Below are 20,627 nucleotides of genomic sequence, written 5' to 3' on the forward strand. Positions count from 1 at the left end.
GGATCACGATTATGTTGGTCCAAAGTATAAATGAATTCAAAAAAAATTGTGGCGAAGTTGGTTAAAATGATTAAAGATCAAATTTGTTAAACAAATCAGAATCAAATATTGACAATATAGCAAATTAAACATCGACAACATAACAATCAAATATCATACAGAATACTAAAAACTGATCGGTTCAACAAGTCTTGAAAATGGATTATTTTGGCCAAATTCCTAAACTAGTAGGTAATTCCTTGGATTCAATTAAGGACAAATAATCCCGTGAACTTCTCACACATTTGGATTTGTGTGGGGTTTGTATTTATATAGAAAATATGTGTCGTATGAAGGAAGTTTCAGCATACTGTGGAAGGATCCGTTATTTAATTCTTTGAGTGGACATCCACTGTTCTACAATAGGATTCGATTTAGATCAGTGTCAAAAGGCACACAAATAAGGACAAATAATTCATCACACTATATTCCAAGGCCCACCACAAGAAAAAATGGATAGAATAAGGTGCGTTTGCTATACCGCCTCATATGTTGTACATATTTATATAGAAGCTTTCTTTTCAATACCCAATATCCTATATTCGTATTTGCTAGTTCTAATCAAGGTTCATGTCAAAGTTTAATACAATGAATGAAATGACTAAAAAAATTGAACAAATAATTGGGATTGATAGACGGTCACAAAATTCAAATAACACGGGCACAATCACCCGCCTCGCATATCATAACCGCTGTATCATGGTTTAACTGTCTTGCCAACTCAGGTTGGACCTTGTTATACTCTTCCCTGACAAATGATGCAGCTTCATCGGCATGACCAGCATCTACTAGTGCAACGCAGCAACCTCTAAATCCAGCACCACTGAACCGTGCTCCATAGACACCAGGAGCCCTTAGAAGGATCTCGCGCAGTTGTATCAGCGGTTCAGAACCTTAAACAATTACAACATCAAGTTAAAACCCAATTGATCCTTTGCTTCCAGCGGCAGACAAGAGGAAACATCATTCAAATAATAAGGGTAATTCAATAAAGTCCCCGTGCTGCCCAAACACAACTTCATTCTTTTAATCATTTCAAGGCCATCATTGGTTCTACTGATTTGGCTAGACAAGACTTCATTCTTTTAATCATTTCAATTGAATATACTTATTATTTTCCATGCACCGTGATTACAAATATTGTGGAGGATGCTTAAGAAAACAAACCAGTAGCTAAGAACAAAGGGGAGTAAATAATACCGCATTCATAGTTCTGAATAGAACTTAGGCCAGATTCTGAAATGAGCATTCCAAAATCTTTGAACCTGCCTGAAGCCCAAGCTTCGAGTCCTGGAAAAGAAACACAGTATTTTAAGTAGTTATAAATCAATAAAGCAAAGAATAACATAGAAACTAAAACGACATAATTCTTTTGAAATTTAGATTAGTGACCATGTAGATTCGGTAATACCTTTGCTAACCCGCATATTCTCTGAGAAATAATGCTCCGCTCTCTTGGATAGATTAGGTTCTAATATGTGCTGCAAGAGAGAGTTACTGATAAGTCATCACACCCACGTATTTAGATGCCGACCATTGCAATGTTAATGTAACAAACACTTTAAATTTATCAATAACGTGTGCATCACGAATGGTCAGGTGTTCTTTCATTAAACGATATCCATTATCGGTGCTTGTTACTGGGCAGCCAACCATTTTCCTAACACCAGCATTTCAAAACTACATACAATGACAAATGGTCAGGTGTTCTAGACAAAATTTCTTACCTTGTGAGTATGATAAACTTCTGGGTCAACTGTTTGTAGATGGAAAAAGGCAGTCAATCAATATCATTATTCAAAAAATAGGAATGCATATTAAACTTGAGAAGGTGAGGTAAAGGTACTAGCCATTGGATAGGAGCGGCTCTGCTGCACCACCTCCAGATGCACTGGTAAAAGGAGAAAAACGTATGTCAGCCAGGGATCAATAGTCCAAACAAGAGGAAGACAAATATGGAGTTGGGTATAGCATTCAACAATAAGATGAGTCATGTGAAAAATAAATGGATGATGGCATATGGATTCAACGCAAACCACCACCAACAAAAAACGACTAGAAGAAAAACATCATGGTTTAAATACTTAATTAAAATCAAGAAAAGGGTAAATTTATTATTACAAGGGAAATGGATCTTACTTCAAAAGAACTGTTGCAGCTTCTCGACACTCTACAACTCGATGATTATATCCAGGATGGACAGTCAAATTATGCTTCAAGCCTGAAAATGCCAATAATATTTTGTATGCTTCCTGCCACTCAGTCTCGTGGTTCTCTCCCAGTTTTGGTGGGTGTATAAGATTATGTTCTTTAGTCTGCACATGCAATCTACATTATGAGACGCCGTGTTGCTACTACTCAAAATTAGAGCAGAATCTGATATGTGGTTATAAAAGGAAAAAGATCAAGAAAATGAATAAGATATATCAGACTACAATCTGTAGTATAGCAAAAGCAAAAACTTACAAAAAATTAAAAAATTAAAAAATTGCTACAAAATAAAAGCACTGTACTGATTAGAACAGTATTATGCTTTGAGGTGCAGACAAAATTCTCCTTTATTAGTAATTTAAGTCTGAGCTCAAATGCTAGTTGGTTTCAATGTTCAAATGGTTGAAGCTATATTTATAAATTTACAGCTTTATTTGGTACAACCCTTAGTATTGAAGGAATTAGGCAGATTATATCATTTTGTGATTCCATCCATTTATAATCACAAATTAAACATGTAACTGAAATATATACTTAGCCCTTTTATGTAATACGAAACGTCAGTTGCTGAAATCTATAAGAGTTACGATGTAATCTGTTTCAGGCACAAGCAGATCTTTCTAGACAGATCATTACAAAGCAGCAGCCAGAATGTAACTTCTATAAGAATTCATCCATACAATTCAAAGTGCTAAAAGATTCAGTAAAGGAAATCATGATGATGACTGGATCATTCAAGTCAATGTAACGTAACAAATATACAGAGTGCATCTACGTTAGAAAGCATCAAAACTGAAAAACAAGACCAACATATCAGGAATAGAATAAGACGGCACTTGAAATGAAACCACTATATATAAATTTACTTATTAAAACATAAGACAAATTGTGCACTACCTTGCAGTTCATGCACAATAGACAACCATAGCTCGAAAGCAATATGGCTGATTGATCCAATATACCATTTCGCAGGCCCCAAAATTCATTTTCAATCAACCTACAACAACCAAAATTCGTTAAAAGGTTTGATATAGCAAAAGAAATATAGAAAAACAGTACTTATGAAGTTCTATTATTATTTTAAGGTTTGATATAGCAATATATGTGAGTTACACTTGTTGGACCCTCTAATGCTGGTGAGAGGACTTCCGGTAGGGAGGTTTGTGTGTCAAAGTATAAACTAATTGTTGGTCCAACTGTTGGACCCTCAAATGCCAAAGAAACCTACCGATCATACTCAATATTTTCTTCAGGGGACACTGTTAGATTATTTGCAGTTTCCAAAGCCAATAGGTAAGCTACACCGACCTGTCAAACATGTAAATGTAAGATTAACGGGAATATTTTCAATGCAATCTTTTCTTGTCATCAATCAACAAAGTCAATCAACAAGGAAGACAAACTTACAGCAGCAGAAGAGCTAAGGCCTGAACTGTCCATACCTTCAGGACCAATTATATATCCAATGATACCCTATAATATGTCAAACAAATAACCTTGTGTATAACTATTTAATAAAAGATTGTATAGAATCATTAGACAAAGTATCATATGCAAAGGAAAATGCCCATAAAATAGTGTGTACCAAGACTTTGCACACAAATCTTCAAGATGGATGGTTGCTACCCAACAAGCATCGCAGAATGTAATAAACTGAACTCATGGATATAAAAATGGAAGAAACTTCTGTGGATGGTGGACCTGAATAAATTTTGATCGCAGCCAATCACAATTCAATGCTTGATGCAACATGGACAATGCAACATCGGGTACCAGATAAAGGTCCTTATTTGTCCAGTACATGGTGTTGCCTAAGATACCGTAAATTTAATTGTGATTCTTTAAGGTAGACCATGCCGGAAAATGTACAGATTGTAAAGCCCAGAAGGAGATAAAAGCTACCATGTTGGGGGCCCTTTGTCCAAGTTTTCTCATTGTTTATATCCAACCAAGAGACTTTAACGGGCAACGGTAGAACGGCAAATCAAACAAAGAGGTATGTCTCAAGAAGTTAGGAAAGGAATAGCGAAAGGTAGCTTAGGAAACCCCAAGTAGCAAACAGTTAGGTGTCAGAACGAGCCGGCATCCTCTAGAGATCTCTTACGCACTTGCTATTCATTTCTAAACATGTTTTTCAAATGGATGAAATCTGCACAACTAACTAATTCAAGATATAACAAAGATAGGACCATAAATCATTAATCTGGAACAAATCAAATGAATGTAATGGAAGCGATCTTCCATTTATGAGATTCCCAGTGCCTTGGTACCAAATGGCTTACTTGAATATAACACCATCACTCAATTCATACCACTGAATGCAAGCTACGGAATTTGTCCATAGTTCTAAAATGTGAGCAAAAGTCCTCAGAAATGCCTGCATGTCCAAGTAATATTAATCTTGTGACTTTGTAAATTCCTGAAAATGTATACCATGTCGAGCCCAGAAAAAGATAAAGGTGACCAAATATATACTGAGGACCCTTTGTATAATTCTGCTTATATCCAACTGAGAGATTTTAACGTGCAAGGGTAGAAAGGTAAATCAAACAGAGGGGTGTGTCTTAAGAAAGGAACACCATCAGTAGCTTCAGGGGAGAGTTAGGCAATCCGAAGTAGCATGACAGTTAGGTGTTAGAACGAGCTGGCTTGACATACTTGCTTTAGAAAAGATAGGGCAATAAATCGTAAATCTGGAGCAAATCAAATTAATGTAACCGGAAAGAATCTTCCATGTATAGTCTTGCCAGTGCCTTGATACCCAGGTAGCCTACTTGAGTATCATTCAATTTTAGACAACTGAATGCAAACTATGGAGTTCTACCACTGTCACATCCCGACCCAGATCCACCACATCCCGGGCCCGCTCTACCACCGTAGCACGATATTATCCACTTTGGGCTTACCATTCCCTCACGGTTTTATTTTTAGGAACTCACGAGCAACTTCCCAGTGGGTCACCCATCATGGGAGTACTCTGGCCACCTTCTCGCTTAACTTCGAAGTTCCGATGGAACCCGAAGCCAGTGAGCTCCCAAAAGGCCTCGTGCTAGGTAGGGATGAGAATAGACATTTAAGGATCACTCCCCTAGGCGATGTGGGATGTTACAATCCACCCCCCTTAGGGGCCCGACGTCCTCGTCGGCACACTGCCGGCCAGGGATTGGCTCTAATACCATTTGTCACATCCCGACCCGTGTCCACCACATCTCGGGCCCGCTCTACCACCGTAGCACGATATTGTCCGCTTTGGGCTTACCATTCCCTCACGGTTTTGTTTTTGGGAACTCACGAGCAACTTCCCAGTGGGTCACCCATCATGGGAGTGCTCTGGCCACCTTCTCGCTTAACTTCGAAGTTCCGATGGAACCCAAAGCCAGTGAGCTCCCAAAAGGCCTCATGCTAGGTAGGGATGAGAATATACATTTAAGGATCACTCCCCTGGGCGATGTGGGATGTTAAAACCACAGTTATTCTTTTACTATAATAAACCAAAACAATGGTGAAAAAATGCTACCATGGGTCAATTGAGAAGTGCAAAGAAATAATATGTTCAATAAATTAAGGGGACTGTTATAAGATCTCCAAAAATCTCATTCTGCACTTCTCATAAGTGTATTTTTCTTTCTAATTATAGAAAGTTTGGAGTGCCAATGAGATTTTTGGAGTGCTAATAACAACTCCCTAAATTAAAATAACAATAATAATAATAATTATTATTATTATTATTATTATTATTCAACTAATCAGAAAAAAGGAGGTCATTAGAGAAATATCTCTAACCTGGGCAAGGGAGTTCTGCCTACTCTGTAATGCATATAAGGCTCCTCTCGCATAACTTCCCCAATCGCTTTCTTCATCTATTTTGGAAGCATCAGTTGCATACTTCCAAGAGCACTGAACTTCATCAACTCTATAAAACCAATAGTGAATAATCAAATTCACCGAATGTCACATGATTACAGATTGTAATCCAAGTAAACTAATGACTTACTATTTGAAGAAAATTTCATACAGAAAATAGGAATACTCAACTTCAGTAAATGCGACATGATTACAGACATAAGATCAGTATATATGTTTCTATCTTACTGAAGTAGATTCCTGTTAACTGCAGTCAAGTTAAAAATTGAATAAAAATGAAAAATTGTCTACCAAACTATGACCTAACTCATTAGTGTAATAGTGGTCACCCTTTTCACGCAGACCAAAGCCTACTTAAGGGTCCAAGCTTCTCCACATTTGAAAAACTACAGGCTCCTCAACTTAATCCCTCGCTAAGTTTTTGATAAGGCCTTGGTGCCAACAGTTACAACATGTTCGTCATGCAGATAAACTTTTGCTCGACCAATCCTTATCAAAGCAACGCTAATTCAATATCCTCATTATGCATAACCAAGTCATATGACACCCAGTATCGCCAGTGAGGAATAACAGTTTTTGCCAAAAATTCTGAAGATAGCCAAAACTGAGCGCATAGGACACCCCAAACCGAAGGCCTATGCACCAAAACGAAGGCTGTAACACCTAATATTTGGCTATTCTTTAGTACACTCATAAAATCTGTTATTTTCTAACAGGTGTAGATTTTTTCTAATTTTGATAAAACTTTGGGAACTCGGTAAGCATGTATTTAAAATAAATTACTGAAAGAATGCATAAAATATAGAAATACCATGAGAAAAGACCCCACACCTGAACCGACATTCACCCTTAAACTGTCCTGAACGCAGTATAACCTACAGCAAGAGTTCAATGGCTCAGCATGCAGATAAATACAATCAAGACCAATTATGAGGAAACTAACTTTAATGTTTAACTTTCATGGTTTAGTTTATAAGTTTCTCTAGTATAAGTTTTTGTTCAATGCCCCATGGTCCAAAGCATTCGCAGAATTTTGAGACCTTATGTTCTACACGACAAACAATGTTCGGCTTCAGGTCTGAGTAAACAAATTCATGCATTTGATGATGAGATACAGCTCATTTGGAAAGTGCTTTTAAATGACTGAAAGTGCTTTAAGAGAAAATGTTTTTGAAACCAATCCTTAGTAAAAATGCAAGATAATTCTGGAAAAGCACTTCAAGTGCTTTTGGAACCCAAAAACATTTTCTCTAAAGCACTTTCAATCATTTAAAAGCACTTCTCAAACAAGCTCATACTCTATGAATCATTCATAGTCCCAAAGCATTCTAAAAGCTTTAGAGAAGCATGCACAAATAGAACCTTTTACAAATCTTTAATAAAAAAATGAAACTTTTTCACTTAAGGGGCAGTAAACAAGCAATAAAACACGTTTTGTGGCCTTTATAGTTTAGTGCTCCCTTATTGTCTATTAGTGTCCCTTTCTTGATAAAGTTCCATCTCTTTATTGAAAATTTGTAAAAGGTTCTATTGTCCATCTTTCCCAATATTTTAAGATTATAGTTTTTCTGGTAACTGCATCTTAGTTACGTTACGTTCCTAGAGATTACATGTCTTCTTAGAAATTTCTTTATCCTTGGTTTTTCTAAAACAGTGAAGAGAAAAACCACTGAAAAGGGATCCATGCTTTGAAAGGTTAAAATTGTGTTTCTATATTTACCTGAGTGTCACCAGAAGGAACAAAACCTAAAAGTATTCCCTTGTTAATGGTCATAGCTGATACAGTCCCGCCCTGCAACCATTTAAAATAAATGAATATACTTTTTTCGTATTACCCAAAAAAGTAAATGTAATGAAAACAATAAAGTGTGGTATCTCACAGAAAGCTTGATAAAATTAAGCAATCAACTAACATGCATAGGTTTTTGTTACACAGAATTCTATGAACAGAGACTTGGACAAATCAAGTTTAATAATATACTGAAATGAGATCATCAGGAGGTCGACATGAGCATATCATCGAATGATAAAAATGAGCTACCTAACACTAACCTGATGATCAATATGAGCTCCCAATGGACAAATTCGATAAGGAGAAACTACGATGCGAACTTCTTCACTACCTGTCCCAGCCATTTCTGAAACTATCTGTCTAATTCCATTTAACTGTAGCATACAAAAGAACATCTACATAAATAGTTTTACCATACAAAATAACATTTATGATCACTACAACATTGGAAAATGATAATACAGTCTCCGAAGATAGGGTCCAAAGAATTCCACCCACAGTGAAGAACAATTCCGAAGGCAAAGTTTAATTAGCATTCAAAAATTTGTTCCTGCTTTTATATAACCAATGCCAACCCAATTCTTTCTTCGAAAAGCTAGAATATTTCAGCCTAGCATTGGTTTGTTAATATTGAAATACAATTAAACAAGTGACTTAAATTCAATAAAACAATTGCTCCAATTTTATGAGTTAACCAAAGCAGGCAGCCTTTTTTTTCTTACTACGAGCGATTACTACTATAAGCTATACTAAGGCGGAGTGGCGAGGGGGAGGGTTGTGAATCCGGAACACATTGGAGTGAAGAGGAATGCCCAATCCACCAGGGCAATCCACAACTTGCGCAAAGCGGTCGGCTTTTAAGTTTTGATAGTTACCATTGTGGTTTTCCATGAAAACTGATAACTATGCAGGCTGCTTCCTTCCAATAAACTCGAATGTGGATGAAAAATTGCATGAACCCTAATGAAATCTTAGAGGATCAAAGAGTACCTGAGCTTCAGAAGGCCAAGACGATTCAGCCATCTTCCCAAATGGTCTCCCAGAATTGAGCAATCCAAATTGCAATCGAGCCTAATAATGCAAATGCAGGAGCGTTTTATGCTGTAGATTTAGCATAAGAGATAGTTGGATCTCAGGGCGGGAGAGAGAAGAGATGATGTGAAATTGAAGGAAAATCATTGTTGGGCAGTCAGGTAGGCCAGCCTAGCGGCCACATCCGCGGTTAAAACGTCCGTTTTCCGGTTATTTACACGTACCCGTTTTCAACAACCTTTTCTTTTTTCTTTTTGGTGTAAAGTTGTTCTAAACCACGCCTAGTCGGGCGGCATGCTGGGGTCTAGCGTCTAGGTGTTCAAGCGGAATTTAGGCGGGCATTTAAGCGAACTAGACGGATTTAAGTAAATCTACTATATTTCTTGTATATAAGTGTATGTGTATACTTAAAATATATATAATTTCATCGTAAACTACAAAGCAGATGATATATATATATATATATATATATATATATATTATGAAGTATTGGAACATAATGAAAACATGGGAAACAAACATATAATGTGTGTTCATTTAAGTATACAACAAGTTCCTAATAATTTATTGTAAAAAATAAAATGCAAAATAAAAGTTATCTATTTTCTGTCTAAGTGAGTCACAACCTAGGCGGGTCTGGGCAAGCTAGGCGGGCACCTCAACAAGTTTAGGTGCCCTTCTTAATTTTCAAACGCCTAGGCATTAATCGGGGCAGTGACTAGCCGCCTAGCGCCTAGGTGGGGATTTTTAGAACAGTGAAGTTGTAAACCCAATGATTTGGTGATATTCATCTTCACTTAGAAGTGAAAGGTCTTAAGTTCGAATCTCGTTGAATTCGATACCAAATTAGATTGTCAATTGTATGGCTTAGTCAAACTCTCCCTTCATTTAATGTAAAAATATCGATGTACTCAACAACAAAATTGTAAACCCAAGCTACGTACCAATTTGTTTTGTAAGACACCATTTTTGTCTATAAGCGGTTTTATTTTATCAAAATTGTTTTTTGCACGAAGCACTTTCATAAAAACGGTTTTAACGACAAGATTGCTACGCCAACAAACTGGAAGTCGAGGGTGCAATGTTGGTTCTCCTTTTGTATCCCAAGATGCTACACGTGATTTTGTAATTGTTTGATGTTAATATTGTAGTCAATCGGAAACTTGTACGCAAGATTTTTAATAACGGTAGATATGGAATTAGAATTTGGGTGCCCAGGTCAGTTGCATCCATATGATTTGATGTCACGAACCGAGGGTGGGAGTGACTTTAAGACATTGAAAAATAATAATTTTAGGATACATGTTGAAATTGATTTGGGATGTACTTATAAAGTAATAGGTTTTGTTTAACATGATGGGGCTTAAATAATCATATCATATTAGGTATATGAAGCATTTAATATAAAACGTCCCTTACAAAACTTTTCTTCATCGAAAAATACAGACAACTTTTCTTATTGTTAGCATACTTGTGCTTTTACACTTCGTTATATAAGGTAAAGTAATCGGGCATATCACACAGCATGTCTTGGATTTAATTCTTGAAGTTAGTGAATCACACGATGGTGGTCAGGAAGAAGCTGAAATGTCTTTGTAAGTCTTATCAGCCCTCCAAAAAATGAACTGCCATGACGAAGCCACTAACCAGTCCATTTTCAAAGAAACGAAATTGCTTTCATAAACTACTGACCAAGTCAAGAAATTAATTGGAGAGGTGAACATGGGAAAACAAGAGTCCATTGGGCTTAAGAATTATTTAGCCAAGCCTCCAAACAAAACACATAAAGCAAAAACACCACCGATTTCTCTCCCAAAAACACAAAAGGGCGAATTAATGAAGAAAATCGAAAAGGGTAAATTAGTCAATTCGAAAGAACAAAAACACAATCATTCCAATTGCAATTCCAAATCACGGACTCTATTGCCACACTTAAAAACTGATTCAATTTCTTTCCACTTCCTCCCTCTCCCAAACCATCACACAGCTCTCGTTTTCTCTGTCTCTTCCCTCTCTCCTCCGCTCTGCAACAATGGCGACTGCCATGAAGAAGGTCGAGAAGATCCGCCAAATAGTGCGCCTCAAGCAGCTTGTGATGCGCTGGAAACTCACGAGTCTCCGCCGCCGCTCCGTCCTCTCCAACAACGACTCCGACGGCTCAAACCGGCGCATTCCCTCCGGATTCTTGGCGGTCTACGTGGGGTCGGAGCGAATCCGATTCGTGATCCCGGCCCGGTTTGTGAACCTCCCAGTTTTCGTCGGATTGCTGAACAAGGCCGAGGAGGAGTTTGGATTCCAGTGCAACGGAGGCCTGGTCTTGCCCTGCGAAGTTGTCTTTTTCAAAGAGATCTTGATGCTTCTCGAGAGGGATGAGAGCAGGTTTGGACGGCTGGGATTGGAGGAGTTCTGGAAGGTGGTATCTGAGGTAGGTCTCGTCGATTCGTGCAAGGACTCGGCGACAAATGCTGCCGCGAAGAATTCGGGTTGCCATGCCTTCACTCCTCTGCTGCAGAGAGCGAGTGGCTGATGGAGTAAAGTTTTTTTCTAGATGTCATTAGAAGCTAAATTTGAATGTCTCTAATGCCTTTGGTGTTTTTGGGAAAAGGTTTTTAGTGATTAGGGGATTGTAAATGCAGATTGGCAGGAGTACTCATGGATTTTGATTGGGTTTTTTTCTTTTTTTTTTTTTAATAACTTTTCTGGTAGGGATTTTTGGTTCAGAGCCATCCTTGAAAACCCATCTCTGAAAATTGCTTTGGTGGGATTTCAATGAGATGTAGTTGTTGAACTCCGTTTTTCTTTTGGGTTTCTTTTTTTAAGGGATCAAGTTGTTCTTTTGGGTTTCTTTTTTTAAGGGATCAAGTTGTTCTTTTGGGTTTCTTTTTTTTAGGCATCAAGTTGTAATGATGCTGTTAGTTGATGATGATGAAATGTTAGGAGTATGTTTAGCAATGGATTTGAAATTTCTTGGCAATTAATGCAATTTTTAACATTAATGTTCAATAGTCTGTGTTCTATCCGTACGTGCTTTCGACTTACGATTATTGGAAGATTACGTTTTAATTAAAAAGCTCCGACGTTCTTTCATTTGACATTTACTACTTATTTTTGTTTACAATTTTGCAATTGTTTTTACTCAGAGATATTCTAATCTAAATCTAAAAGTTACAAGAATTCAAGATTCGAATTTGAGTGCTGACAACTCTAGCCAACTTGACACACCCTTTCTAAATTTTATTAAGCATATGATTGTCTCCATCTCAATTCATCTCCATTCAATTTGTCTCAATTCAATTCATTTCAATTCAATTACGGATTAATAAACGAGCCATTAAGAGCGTAGTTACCATGTTTGGAGTTAATTTCTTTTCTTAATTAAATTTATTAAATTTTGATGGAGATGGAGTTTGCCAAGTAGGTTAGGTAGGTCTCAAAATTCCAACCATAACCCATGTAGCATATAGGATTAAAGGTCTCTGCAACTGATTGTGTGAAAGATTCTGAAAATATTATTATACTCTAAAGACAAGCAAGCATATATATAATATCAATAATCCCATCGGCTTTAGCTGAGCATATATTTAATATCAATAATCCCATTGGTTTTAGCTGTGTCTAGTTGCTATGATTTTTGGAGGTGCTGATAAAGTTACAGTCATGATTTTGGAAGTTGTTGGCATACAAGTTGGGTTAGGAATCCGTGTTCGCACACTAAAAATGACGAGAGTTTTATTTAAGGAGTTGTTTATTGTTAATTTGAAAAAGTTATAATGCACTCTTTTTGGTTAAAAAATGAAAAATGAAAGCGTTTGAAGATATCTTTTTTAGTTGCTAATAACTTTCCTTGCATTTATAATTATATTACATTTTTGGATGAAGGACTTGTGCTTTTGAAAAGAATTTATGACAATGGATTCTCATGGGTTTCCAAAATTTTGATCTCCATTTGCAATTTATTTAATTGTAAGTAAGTTGGTAGGATAAATGAATTATTGAGATTGAAAATAAAAATTTAAATACTTGTGAAAATCAAATTTAACGATTAACACTTTATGAAAATAACAGTGAAAATAAAAACTTATAACATTCATTTTACGTAGAATTAAAATCACACATTTCAATAAACAATATCCATGATTATTGATTTGATTCTAAATACTGAATATTTTTTTTTACATTCTACACACTTTGAAAAATTTTATGTTCATTTTCTGAGTAATTTGTGCTTGTATTTAATCTAGTCGTTTTTACGGGTCAAAATTTAGAAGTCCTATGACAAGTCATCCACTAATTATAGTTGAGTGGATGGATGTGTTTGGATGTGCTTCTTATACGTGTAACATTTCGACCAAAAAAAAACTACGTGCATGTAACATTTAGTAGCTCATGTAACTCTCTCTTTCTCTCTCTCTCTCGTCATAAGAATCTCGAAAAAAAAATCTTGTTTTAATATAGATAAGGATAAATAACTCTCTCTCTCTCTCTCTCTCTCTCTCTCTCTCTCTCATTACAATAATTTCCAGTTGAATATAAAGATAAAAAAAAACTATCCCTTTTATCATTAAAAAAAAGTCTCTCCATTTGAATAGGGATAAAGTTTAATCATACTGGTCACGAGAACTTCACGCAAAAGTTGGTGATTCACCATGCATTCAACATAATTAAACTGTGCATAATATACGAAATTCAGTTAAACATAATTTCTTTTGAATATGACCCTAAATCAAGGGCAGATACAAAATCAAAAACATAATTGTGCAAAAACCGTTAATGTGTTAAAAATTCAAGTAGACCACAGTTAAGACTACGAAATTTCAGTAAAAAATAATTTCTTTAGAAACATAAATAAATAAAAAGTAAGACAACCACCATTGTGTTAAAAATTCAAGTAAAATAAAGTTTTACCTTAAAATTAGGAGGCGAGATTAAATTTTAAAGATGACTTTTTGACTTTGACATAATGCAAGAATTGCAAGGAAACATGATATGAACTACTTTTTTTTTTCTTAACATACGAAATTATTTATAATAAAGAAGAGGAATGAGTTTAGTCTCATAATTGACTAGCAACAATGTGGTTCAAATTCGCATTTGAAGAGAATCAAATCTAAAAACTCTCACTTACAATTTACAAGTAAAAAAATATTACTACTAGACCTCTCACTTACATAAACATTTAATTTAATAAATGCAACAAAAAATAGGATGTAGACCAAGGTATTAAATATCGATGATATCGGAAATATCGGTAGTCCAAAAACACGGAAATTTCGATGGAAATATCGGGATATTATCGATATCGATAAAAATTGGATAAAAACCACATAAATTGTAAGAAAAACTTGGAAATTTTTATTGAAACTTTGCATGATATTTATTTAGTCAATTATCTATTAGTTTATCACAAAAAATTGGAAGGAAATGCATTGCATGATAGATATAACTGATTTAAGTTGATTATATAGCGAGGTGACAAATATTGTGAGTGTAGAAAATATGTAGTAATTAATGAAAGAAGTTTAAACACACCATAATCATTTATATATAATGAATTAGTACAATACTTTATATATTGCATGGTAAGATATATGAGTGACTTAGCCATGTTTAAAATATTGATGATATCGAAAATATCGTTAATCCAAAAATACGGAAATTTCGATGAAAATATCGAGATATTATGGATATTTTAGACCATGTGTAGGACTACTAAAAATTAAAAAAAAATGCCGTTTTGAAATGGTAATTAGAGCGATGAATTTATTAATTTTTAACCGTGAAAGAGTTGCAGAGAACGAGGATATGATTTTTTTTACTGAAAACTCCACACGGAGACGTGCTACGGACAGACTTTTCATAACTAAAAGTCTGAAAGCAAAATTCCCAAACCTTTCGAATCGTACGACAAATTTTTGCGCGCCACCCCCCCCCCAAAAAAACCCAAACAAAAAAAAAAAAAAAAAAAACCCTACTCATTGCTTTTTAGTTTTATCTCCAACGACTTTATTCTATCACACCCACTCCACAATCTTCAAAGTTAAATACATAATGTTCAAGCAAAAGAACGGATGTAAATCGGTTGACAAAATTCCCGATTCTATACTTCGAGCTGATAAGTTTGCTTTATTGTGACTACGAGTAAAGTGAAACTCCCTATAGCCTATCTGGACCCGAAATGGGTGAATAACCGTATATTGCCACCGGTTGTCCCGCTTTTTAAAAAGAACAAAAAAATAAATTCAAATAATCCCTTAGTAATTTAGACTACAAATCACATGATACAAGTTGCCATTATAAACAATCTCATCTTCTAAATTAGTTTTATCAATAGTTATTTTTGAAATTTGAACTCGCAACTTTCTCCAACAAACTAAAGGCTCGTATAATAGTTTTAAACAACTAAAATAATTTTAGAGAACAGAACCCTAAAAACTGAAACCGTTAGCCAATTAGATGATCATCCCATCCTCAACAAACTTAACCCCTTAAAACTAATTAAAACTACCTAACAAAGTTTGACCACATTGGGTTGCTATGAAATTCAAAATCTCCAATATTATAATGGTATTTAATTTATGGTAAATGGATAATATTGTTTTGGTAAATGGATAATACTTGACAAATTTGAGAAATACCCGTAATTAAGAGAACTTTAACGAAAAGCACCCGGTACTGTTCACTTTAACGAAAAACCATATTTTTACACTAAAAAGTCAATCCTAGTACTATTCACTTTACCCTTTATTTTGTCCTTATCATTAAAACTCAAAGTTTTTAAACCCTTTTCATTAGTTTTCCTCGTAATTAATGGTGTTCTGCTGCCACAATCCTCTATTTTCAAGAGGAAAATATGCCGTTTCAGACTGCACATAAGAACTGAGATTCCAGTACTAACTTGTCAGTTTGGCAACTGATTCCAATACATCCATGAAAAGAACTCAGTTAGGTTCCATGAATTATTTCCAACATTTAAAGAACAAATAAACTTAAATAAACAAACTACTTGCTAGAAAATTGTTGAACTTGCTTTCGCGGATATAAACGATACTTAGGTCATCTCTAAATGATAGGTATATATCGACTATTAGAGAAGTATGATGGGAACAATTTAGCGTAGTTCCAATACAATTCTAGCCCCAAATTGGGTTTTTCAATTTCTATTGGTGGGACTCCAGACAAGGCAAGATAATGCCCAGGCGAGCTCGGAGGCCAAACTAGACCCTTTCCCAACCTAGGCAGCATAGACCCTACAATGAATTTTTTAATGCTACGGAGACTAAATTTGTAAACAAAATTTACTAAATTAAATGACATGGAAGTTGAGTATTGAATCATTACTTGAGCGTTGATAAACGTGCTCATTTTTCTTGGTGACACATTGTCTAAAAATTTAGTCTTCCTAGCAGTATCTTTTCAAAAAACAAAGAGAGCTACAACACTTTAGAATTTTATTCATCTCTCCAATCACAAGTGGCCACGTGGAGAAATCCTTGACAGTTGTAGATCTTGATGTGTGTGTCTCTTCAAAAATCATATAAAAATGATTAAGATACAATCAAGGTACAAGGTATGACGTTGACAAAAATCTAATCGAAAATTTATAGAGTTGCTCATAAACCGACACGTGTCGCTCAAATGTTATTTGAAAAATGATTAAGATTCAGTCATAATAACGTGTCACGCAGACCGTTTTCTTATTTAAAATCTTGCAAAATATTTATCAACATACATTTGTCACATCCAAAACTTTTCTTAAAATAGATTCTATATCCATCTTTCAAAAAAAAAAAATTAAAAAAAATATGTTCCAAGTGTTATATTTCAGGGTGGCCTAGTGGTTGGGATGAATTATTGATCCGTATTCTACACGGCACGTCCTGGTTTGATTCCTAATGTTGGTGAACCACACGATGGTGGCCAAGGGGGGCTAGAATGCCTATGTAAGTCTTCCCTAACCCTAAGGGGTGAACTGAGTCTTCCCTAACCCTAAATGGTGAACTACTGTGACAAAACCACAACTAGTCACCTTGTTAAAGGACATCTAATATTGTATTTAAGTAGGAGTATGTAAGTAGTAGTTTAACTTAACAATAAATAAGAGCTAAATGTGTGTGTGTTGTACCATAGTATTTACCAATTTACTAAAAAATAAAATATTTAGAAGATTAAAATGACACGTCCCGACCTCGATGTCCTCAGGACATCGGGATGGTCACATGCTGGCCGACACCCGAAGGGTGACGAAAGCCATTTAATTTAAGCAAAAGCTGAGAAATATGCTAAAACGGGCAATAGGTACTACTAACACAATACTAAAGTTCAACTGCTAATTAATAAAATTATGGTCATACACATAAGTTCAGAGCATACGTCTAATATAGAGTACAAGCAAAATTTAAAATAGAGAAGTGTTATTACAATAGGTGCCGAAGCAGATAAGATGTACCACTGAATCACTGGTAGGGAAATACCTCGTAGCTCAGATTGTATTCCTCGTTATAAGGTCCTGAAGGGAGCACAAAACAAACGTGAGTGGACCAAGTTGATATATATACATATATAATAAAACAGTTGTCAATGTACTAACCCCCAAGTTTTATGAAAACACATATATCATGATAAATATAAGTTTTCTGAAACCTAGCTTGTCGTGCAATGTCTCAAAATCATAACTTGTATATATAATAAACACTAGTGAATTGTCCAATAACCCCCAGGCCCTATGCCAGCTCCCCGTCTCTGAGCAGACAGTTAGAGGAAAATACACTTCAGGCCCCATGCCAGCTCCTCGTCCCTGTGCCAATAGCCAGAGGAAACACACTTTAGGCCCTATGCCAACACCAAACCGTCACCGGGGACGGACCGGAATCTATCCCTTACGTCCCGTAGCGGAAATGACCACTAGGTAAGTACAAAATCGATGAACATATTTATATTGAAAAGCAACTTCATAGTATAAAGTCATCCATCATCTATACTATAAAGAGGTGTTCTAAACATGTTCTAAATATCATATCGTCATCCATCAAATATTCTATAAGAATATGGGTTATAGGAAAAATAGTAGTAATTCAATCTAGCCTCAGTAAGCATGTTATTGTAAACACGGAAATTCCTACGATGAATGAGACAAGAACACGTGTACAAAATAATATTTTGTATTAATGATTTTGGGGTTACAATCTCTTATACAAATTTAGCATCTGATTCGATCTTCGTAAGGTATTGATTTGTGGATGGACTGTTGATCTAAATGGTCGTTGGGGCTTGATCTTTAGGATGTGTAGTTATGTAGATTTATGGATGGGCTGCTGATCCAAAGGGCCGTCGGGGCTTGATCTTTGGGATGAATAGTGATGTACGGATGGTTTCTTCAAAGGGTCGTTGGGCTTGATCTTGAAGAACGAGTGATGAACGATGAACACCTTCTTCAAGGGCCGTCAGGGCTTGATCTTGAATTGGTGGAAGTTCTTCAAGGGCTATTGGGGCTTGATCTTGAATGAGGATTTGACGAGCAACGAAGAGAGCTTTTTTTATCCTTTGGGATTTGCTTGGGAGCTTTAGAGTTTCAAAGCTTCAAGTTTTTGGTGTGATGTCAATTGGTTATGAATTGGTCCCCCCAAAATGAATGCCTTGGCTTCCTATTTATAGAATTCCAAAACTTGATTTTTGGATTTAAATAATCAGATGAAATAAATCATTTCTGCCAAGTGTTGACACATGTCATGTTTGATGAATTTTCTGATGATTCTCGATTTCTTGTTAAGTCACATGCTATGTGTAAAATTTATGTGACACGTGAACGTTGAAATTTTAATTGTTGATCACCATTTATTTCACTGAAATTTCGATGTCTACAGTTATGTCACAAAACATTTCATAAAACATAATCATTAAATCATGATTTTCATGTATGCATTTCTATTATTAAAACATGCTTTTGAAGGGGTCTACTCACCGTACACTGATGGTGCAAAGTTATACCAAAAAAGAATAACGGAATCACCGCTAATAATTGCACCTATTCACGTAAAGGGGTACCTTTAATCAAAATTTATTCAAACGATTGAATTTAAGAAAACGGACTTCAAAACGGGTCCAGGACGTCGAAAGTAGCCTAGGAGAGGTCCCAAACAAAACCCCAAAAAGTCAACAATCAAAGTCAAAGTCAACGCTGACCATTGACCGAGTCAACAGTCAAAGGTTAGACTGGGCTTGGATTTGGGTTGGGCCGATAGGGCCCTAAGGGTTTTGGGTTTAGATTTAAGGTTAATGGGTTTGGGAAAGGGGGCTGAAAGCCCAAGTTCTAATTGGCCCTAAGGCCTTAAATGTATGGGTTCTAAACACACGGGCCTAAGGCCCTAATTAAAATGGCCCAAGGGCCTTAATTTTTAAACAATAATGAAATAAAACCTCAAAAGGTTTTGGGTTGGGTCAACGAGCCACATGCCCTAAACAAAACAGCCCGAAGGCCTTTGGGTTTTAAAAAAAAATTAATAATAAAAATAAAAAGTGAAAGGGAAAGGGTTTTAGGCTTGGTTCACATTGGGCCTAAGGCCCGTGAGCCTTGGAAACGGCCTGAAAGGCCTGGGTGCACCGGAGAAGAACTCCAAAGCTTTCCCAGTTCCAGCCGACTGCAAACAACGACCTTAGACTCCGATCTAGGTACCAAAATGAAGCACAAGACGAGAGGAGCAATTTTATACCTTTGGTTCACCGTGGAACAGCGTGAGATGAACAGAAAGCTCATTGACACTCATGGGCTCGCCCGAGTTGAAAATAACGAGAGGAGCAATTTTATACCTTTGGTTCACCGTGGAACAGCGTGAGATTCCTTCATTCTCTCAAGTTGATTTCAGTCTATACCTTGAAAATAACGAGATAGAATCACTAAACCACATCCAAACATCAATCTATAACGGATAGAAGGAGACCCGATGCTTACCTAACCGAAAAAATGAAGGAATCTCACCAAAGTTCGTTTTCTGGGTCTCGTCCTCGCAGCCACGGGAAAGAAAGAGAAAGACGCAAGAGGAAGGAACAAGGATAGTGATGGTGTCTTCCTCGCAGATGGTTGTGCAGCTGTGTGTGTGTGTGTGTGTGTGTGTGTGCGCGTCTCAGTGAAAGAGGGAAAGAAGAGAGAAGGGAGAGAAAGCAGAGACAGAAAGAAGAAGAAGAATAAGTCATAGGGTAGGGGACAAAGAGAGAAATGTGAGGATGGTTGGGGTGCTGCCATGTGGCAGCTTGAGAATGAAAATGATCTAACTATTTAGATCCTGATTAGGTAAGAAAATTAGGACTAAATTGATAGATTTAATAAATTTTTGGGGAGAATTACATAATATATTTTTATAAGTGGGGGTACGTGTAACAATCTACCCCTTTATAAAAATTTGGTCTCCGAAATTTACAACCTTAAGCAAATAAAAACGGATACTGACTCCTCATCAGGCCTTCAGTTTCCCACGTTGCTTCCTTAACAGCGTGGTTCCTCCACAGCACCTTCACCAACAGGATAACTTTGTTCCTCAACATTTTATCATGCCGATCAAGAATAGCCACTGGTTCTTCGACATAGCTAGCATCCTGACTTACTTCTAGTGGCTCTAACTGAATGATATGAGAGGGATCTGATACATATTTCCGAAGCATAGAAACATGGAAAACGTTATGAATCAGAGACAACTCC

The 20,627-nt window shown here is 36.2% G+C and overlaps 2 protein-coding genes across 2 annotated transcripts; one reads left to right on the top strand and one right to left on the bottom strand.

Moving 5' to 3' along the window:
- Positions 1-440: 440 nt before the first annotated feature.
- On the bottom strand, positions 441-9,113 carry LOC126609066 (galacturonokinase-like). The gene is made up of 14 exons (XM_050277087.1): positions 8,897-9,113; positions 8,167-8,280; positions 7,835-7,906; positions 6,946-6,989; positions 6,034-6,163; positions 3,658-3,723; positions 3,479-3,558; positions 3,148-3,247; positions 2,179-2,354; positions 1,890-1,930; positions 1,767-1,795; positions 1,451-1,520; positions 1,240-1,329; positions 441-932 (listed from the first exon to the last, which is right to left on the bottom strand). The coding sequence occupies exons 1-14, from the start codon at positions 8,927-8,929 to the stop codon at positions 688-690; spliced, it is 1,290 nt and encodes a 429-aa protein (XP_050133044.1). The 5' UTR covers positions 8,930-9,113; the 3' UTR covers positions 441-687.
- Positions 9,114-10,670: 1,557 nt separating this feature from the next.
- Positions 10,671-11,941, top strand: LOC126606631 (protein SMALL AUXIN UP-REGULATED RNA 51-like). Its single transcript, XM_050274012.1, has one exon. It carries the CDS (start codon positions 10,971-10,973, stop codon positions 11,463-11,465), a length of 495 nt encoding a protein of 164 aa, XP_050129969.1. The 5' UTR covers positions 10,671-10,970; the 3' UTR covers positions 11,466-11,941.
- The last annotated feature ends 8,686 nt before the right edge of the window (positions 11,942-20,627 follow it).

This window comes from Malus sylvestris, chromosome 16 (assembly GCF_916048215.2).
Source record: "Malus sylvestris chromosome 16, drMalSylv7.2, whole genome shotgun sequence".
NCBI classification, from domain to species: Eukaryota; Viridiplantae; Streptophyta; class Magnoliopsida; order Rosales; family Rosaceae; genus Malus; species Malus sylvestris.

What these genes read in the sequence shown, in the direction of transcription:
- LOC126609066 (XM_050277087.1), bottom strand. Translation starts at nt 8,929, where the DNA reads ATGGCTGAATCGTCTTGGCCTTCTGAAGCTCAG. An exon ending in GCCTTAGCTCTTCTGCTGCT is followed by an intron (nt 3,559 to 3,657) that starts GTAAGTTTGTCT and finishes CATGTTTGACAG; the next exon opens with GTCGGTGTAGCTTACCTATT. An exon ending in GAAAATATTGAGTATGATCG is followed by an intron (nt 3,248 to 3,478) that starts GTAGGTTTCTTT and finishes TGGTTGTTGTAG; the next exon opens with GTTGATTGAAAATGAATTTT.
- LOC126606631 (XM_050274012.1), top strand. Translation starts at nt 10,971, where the DNA reads ATGGCGACTGCCATGAAGAAGGTCGAGAAGATCCGCCAAATAGTGCGC.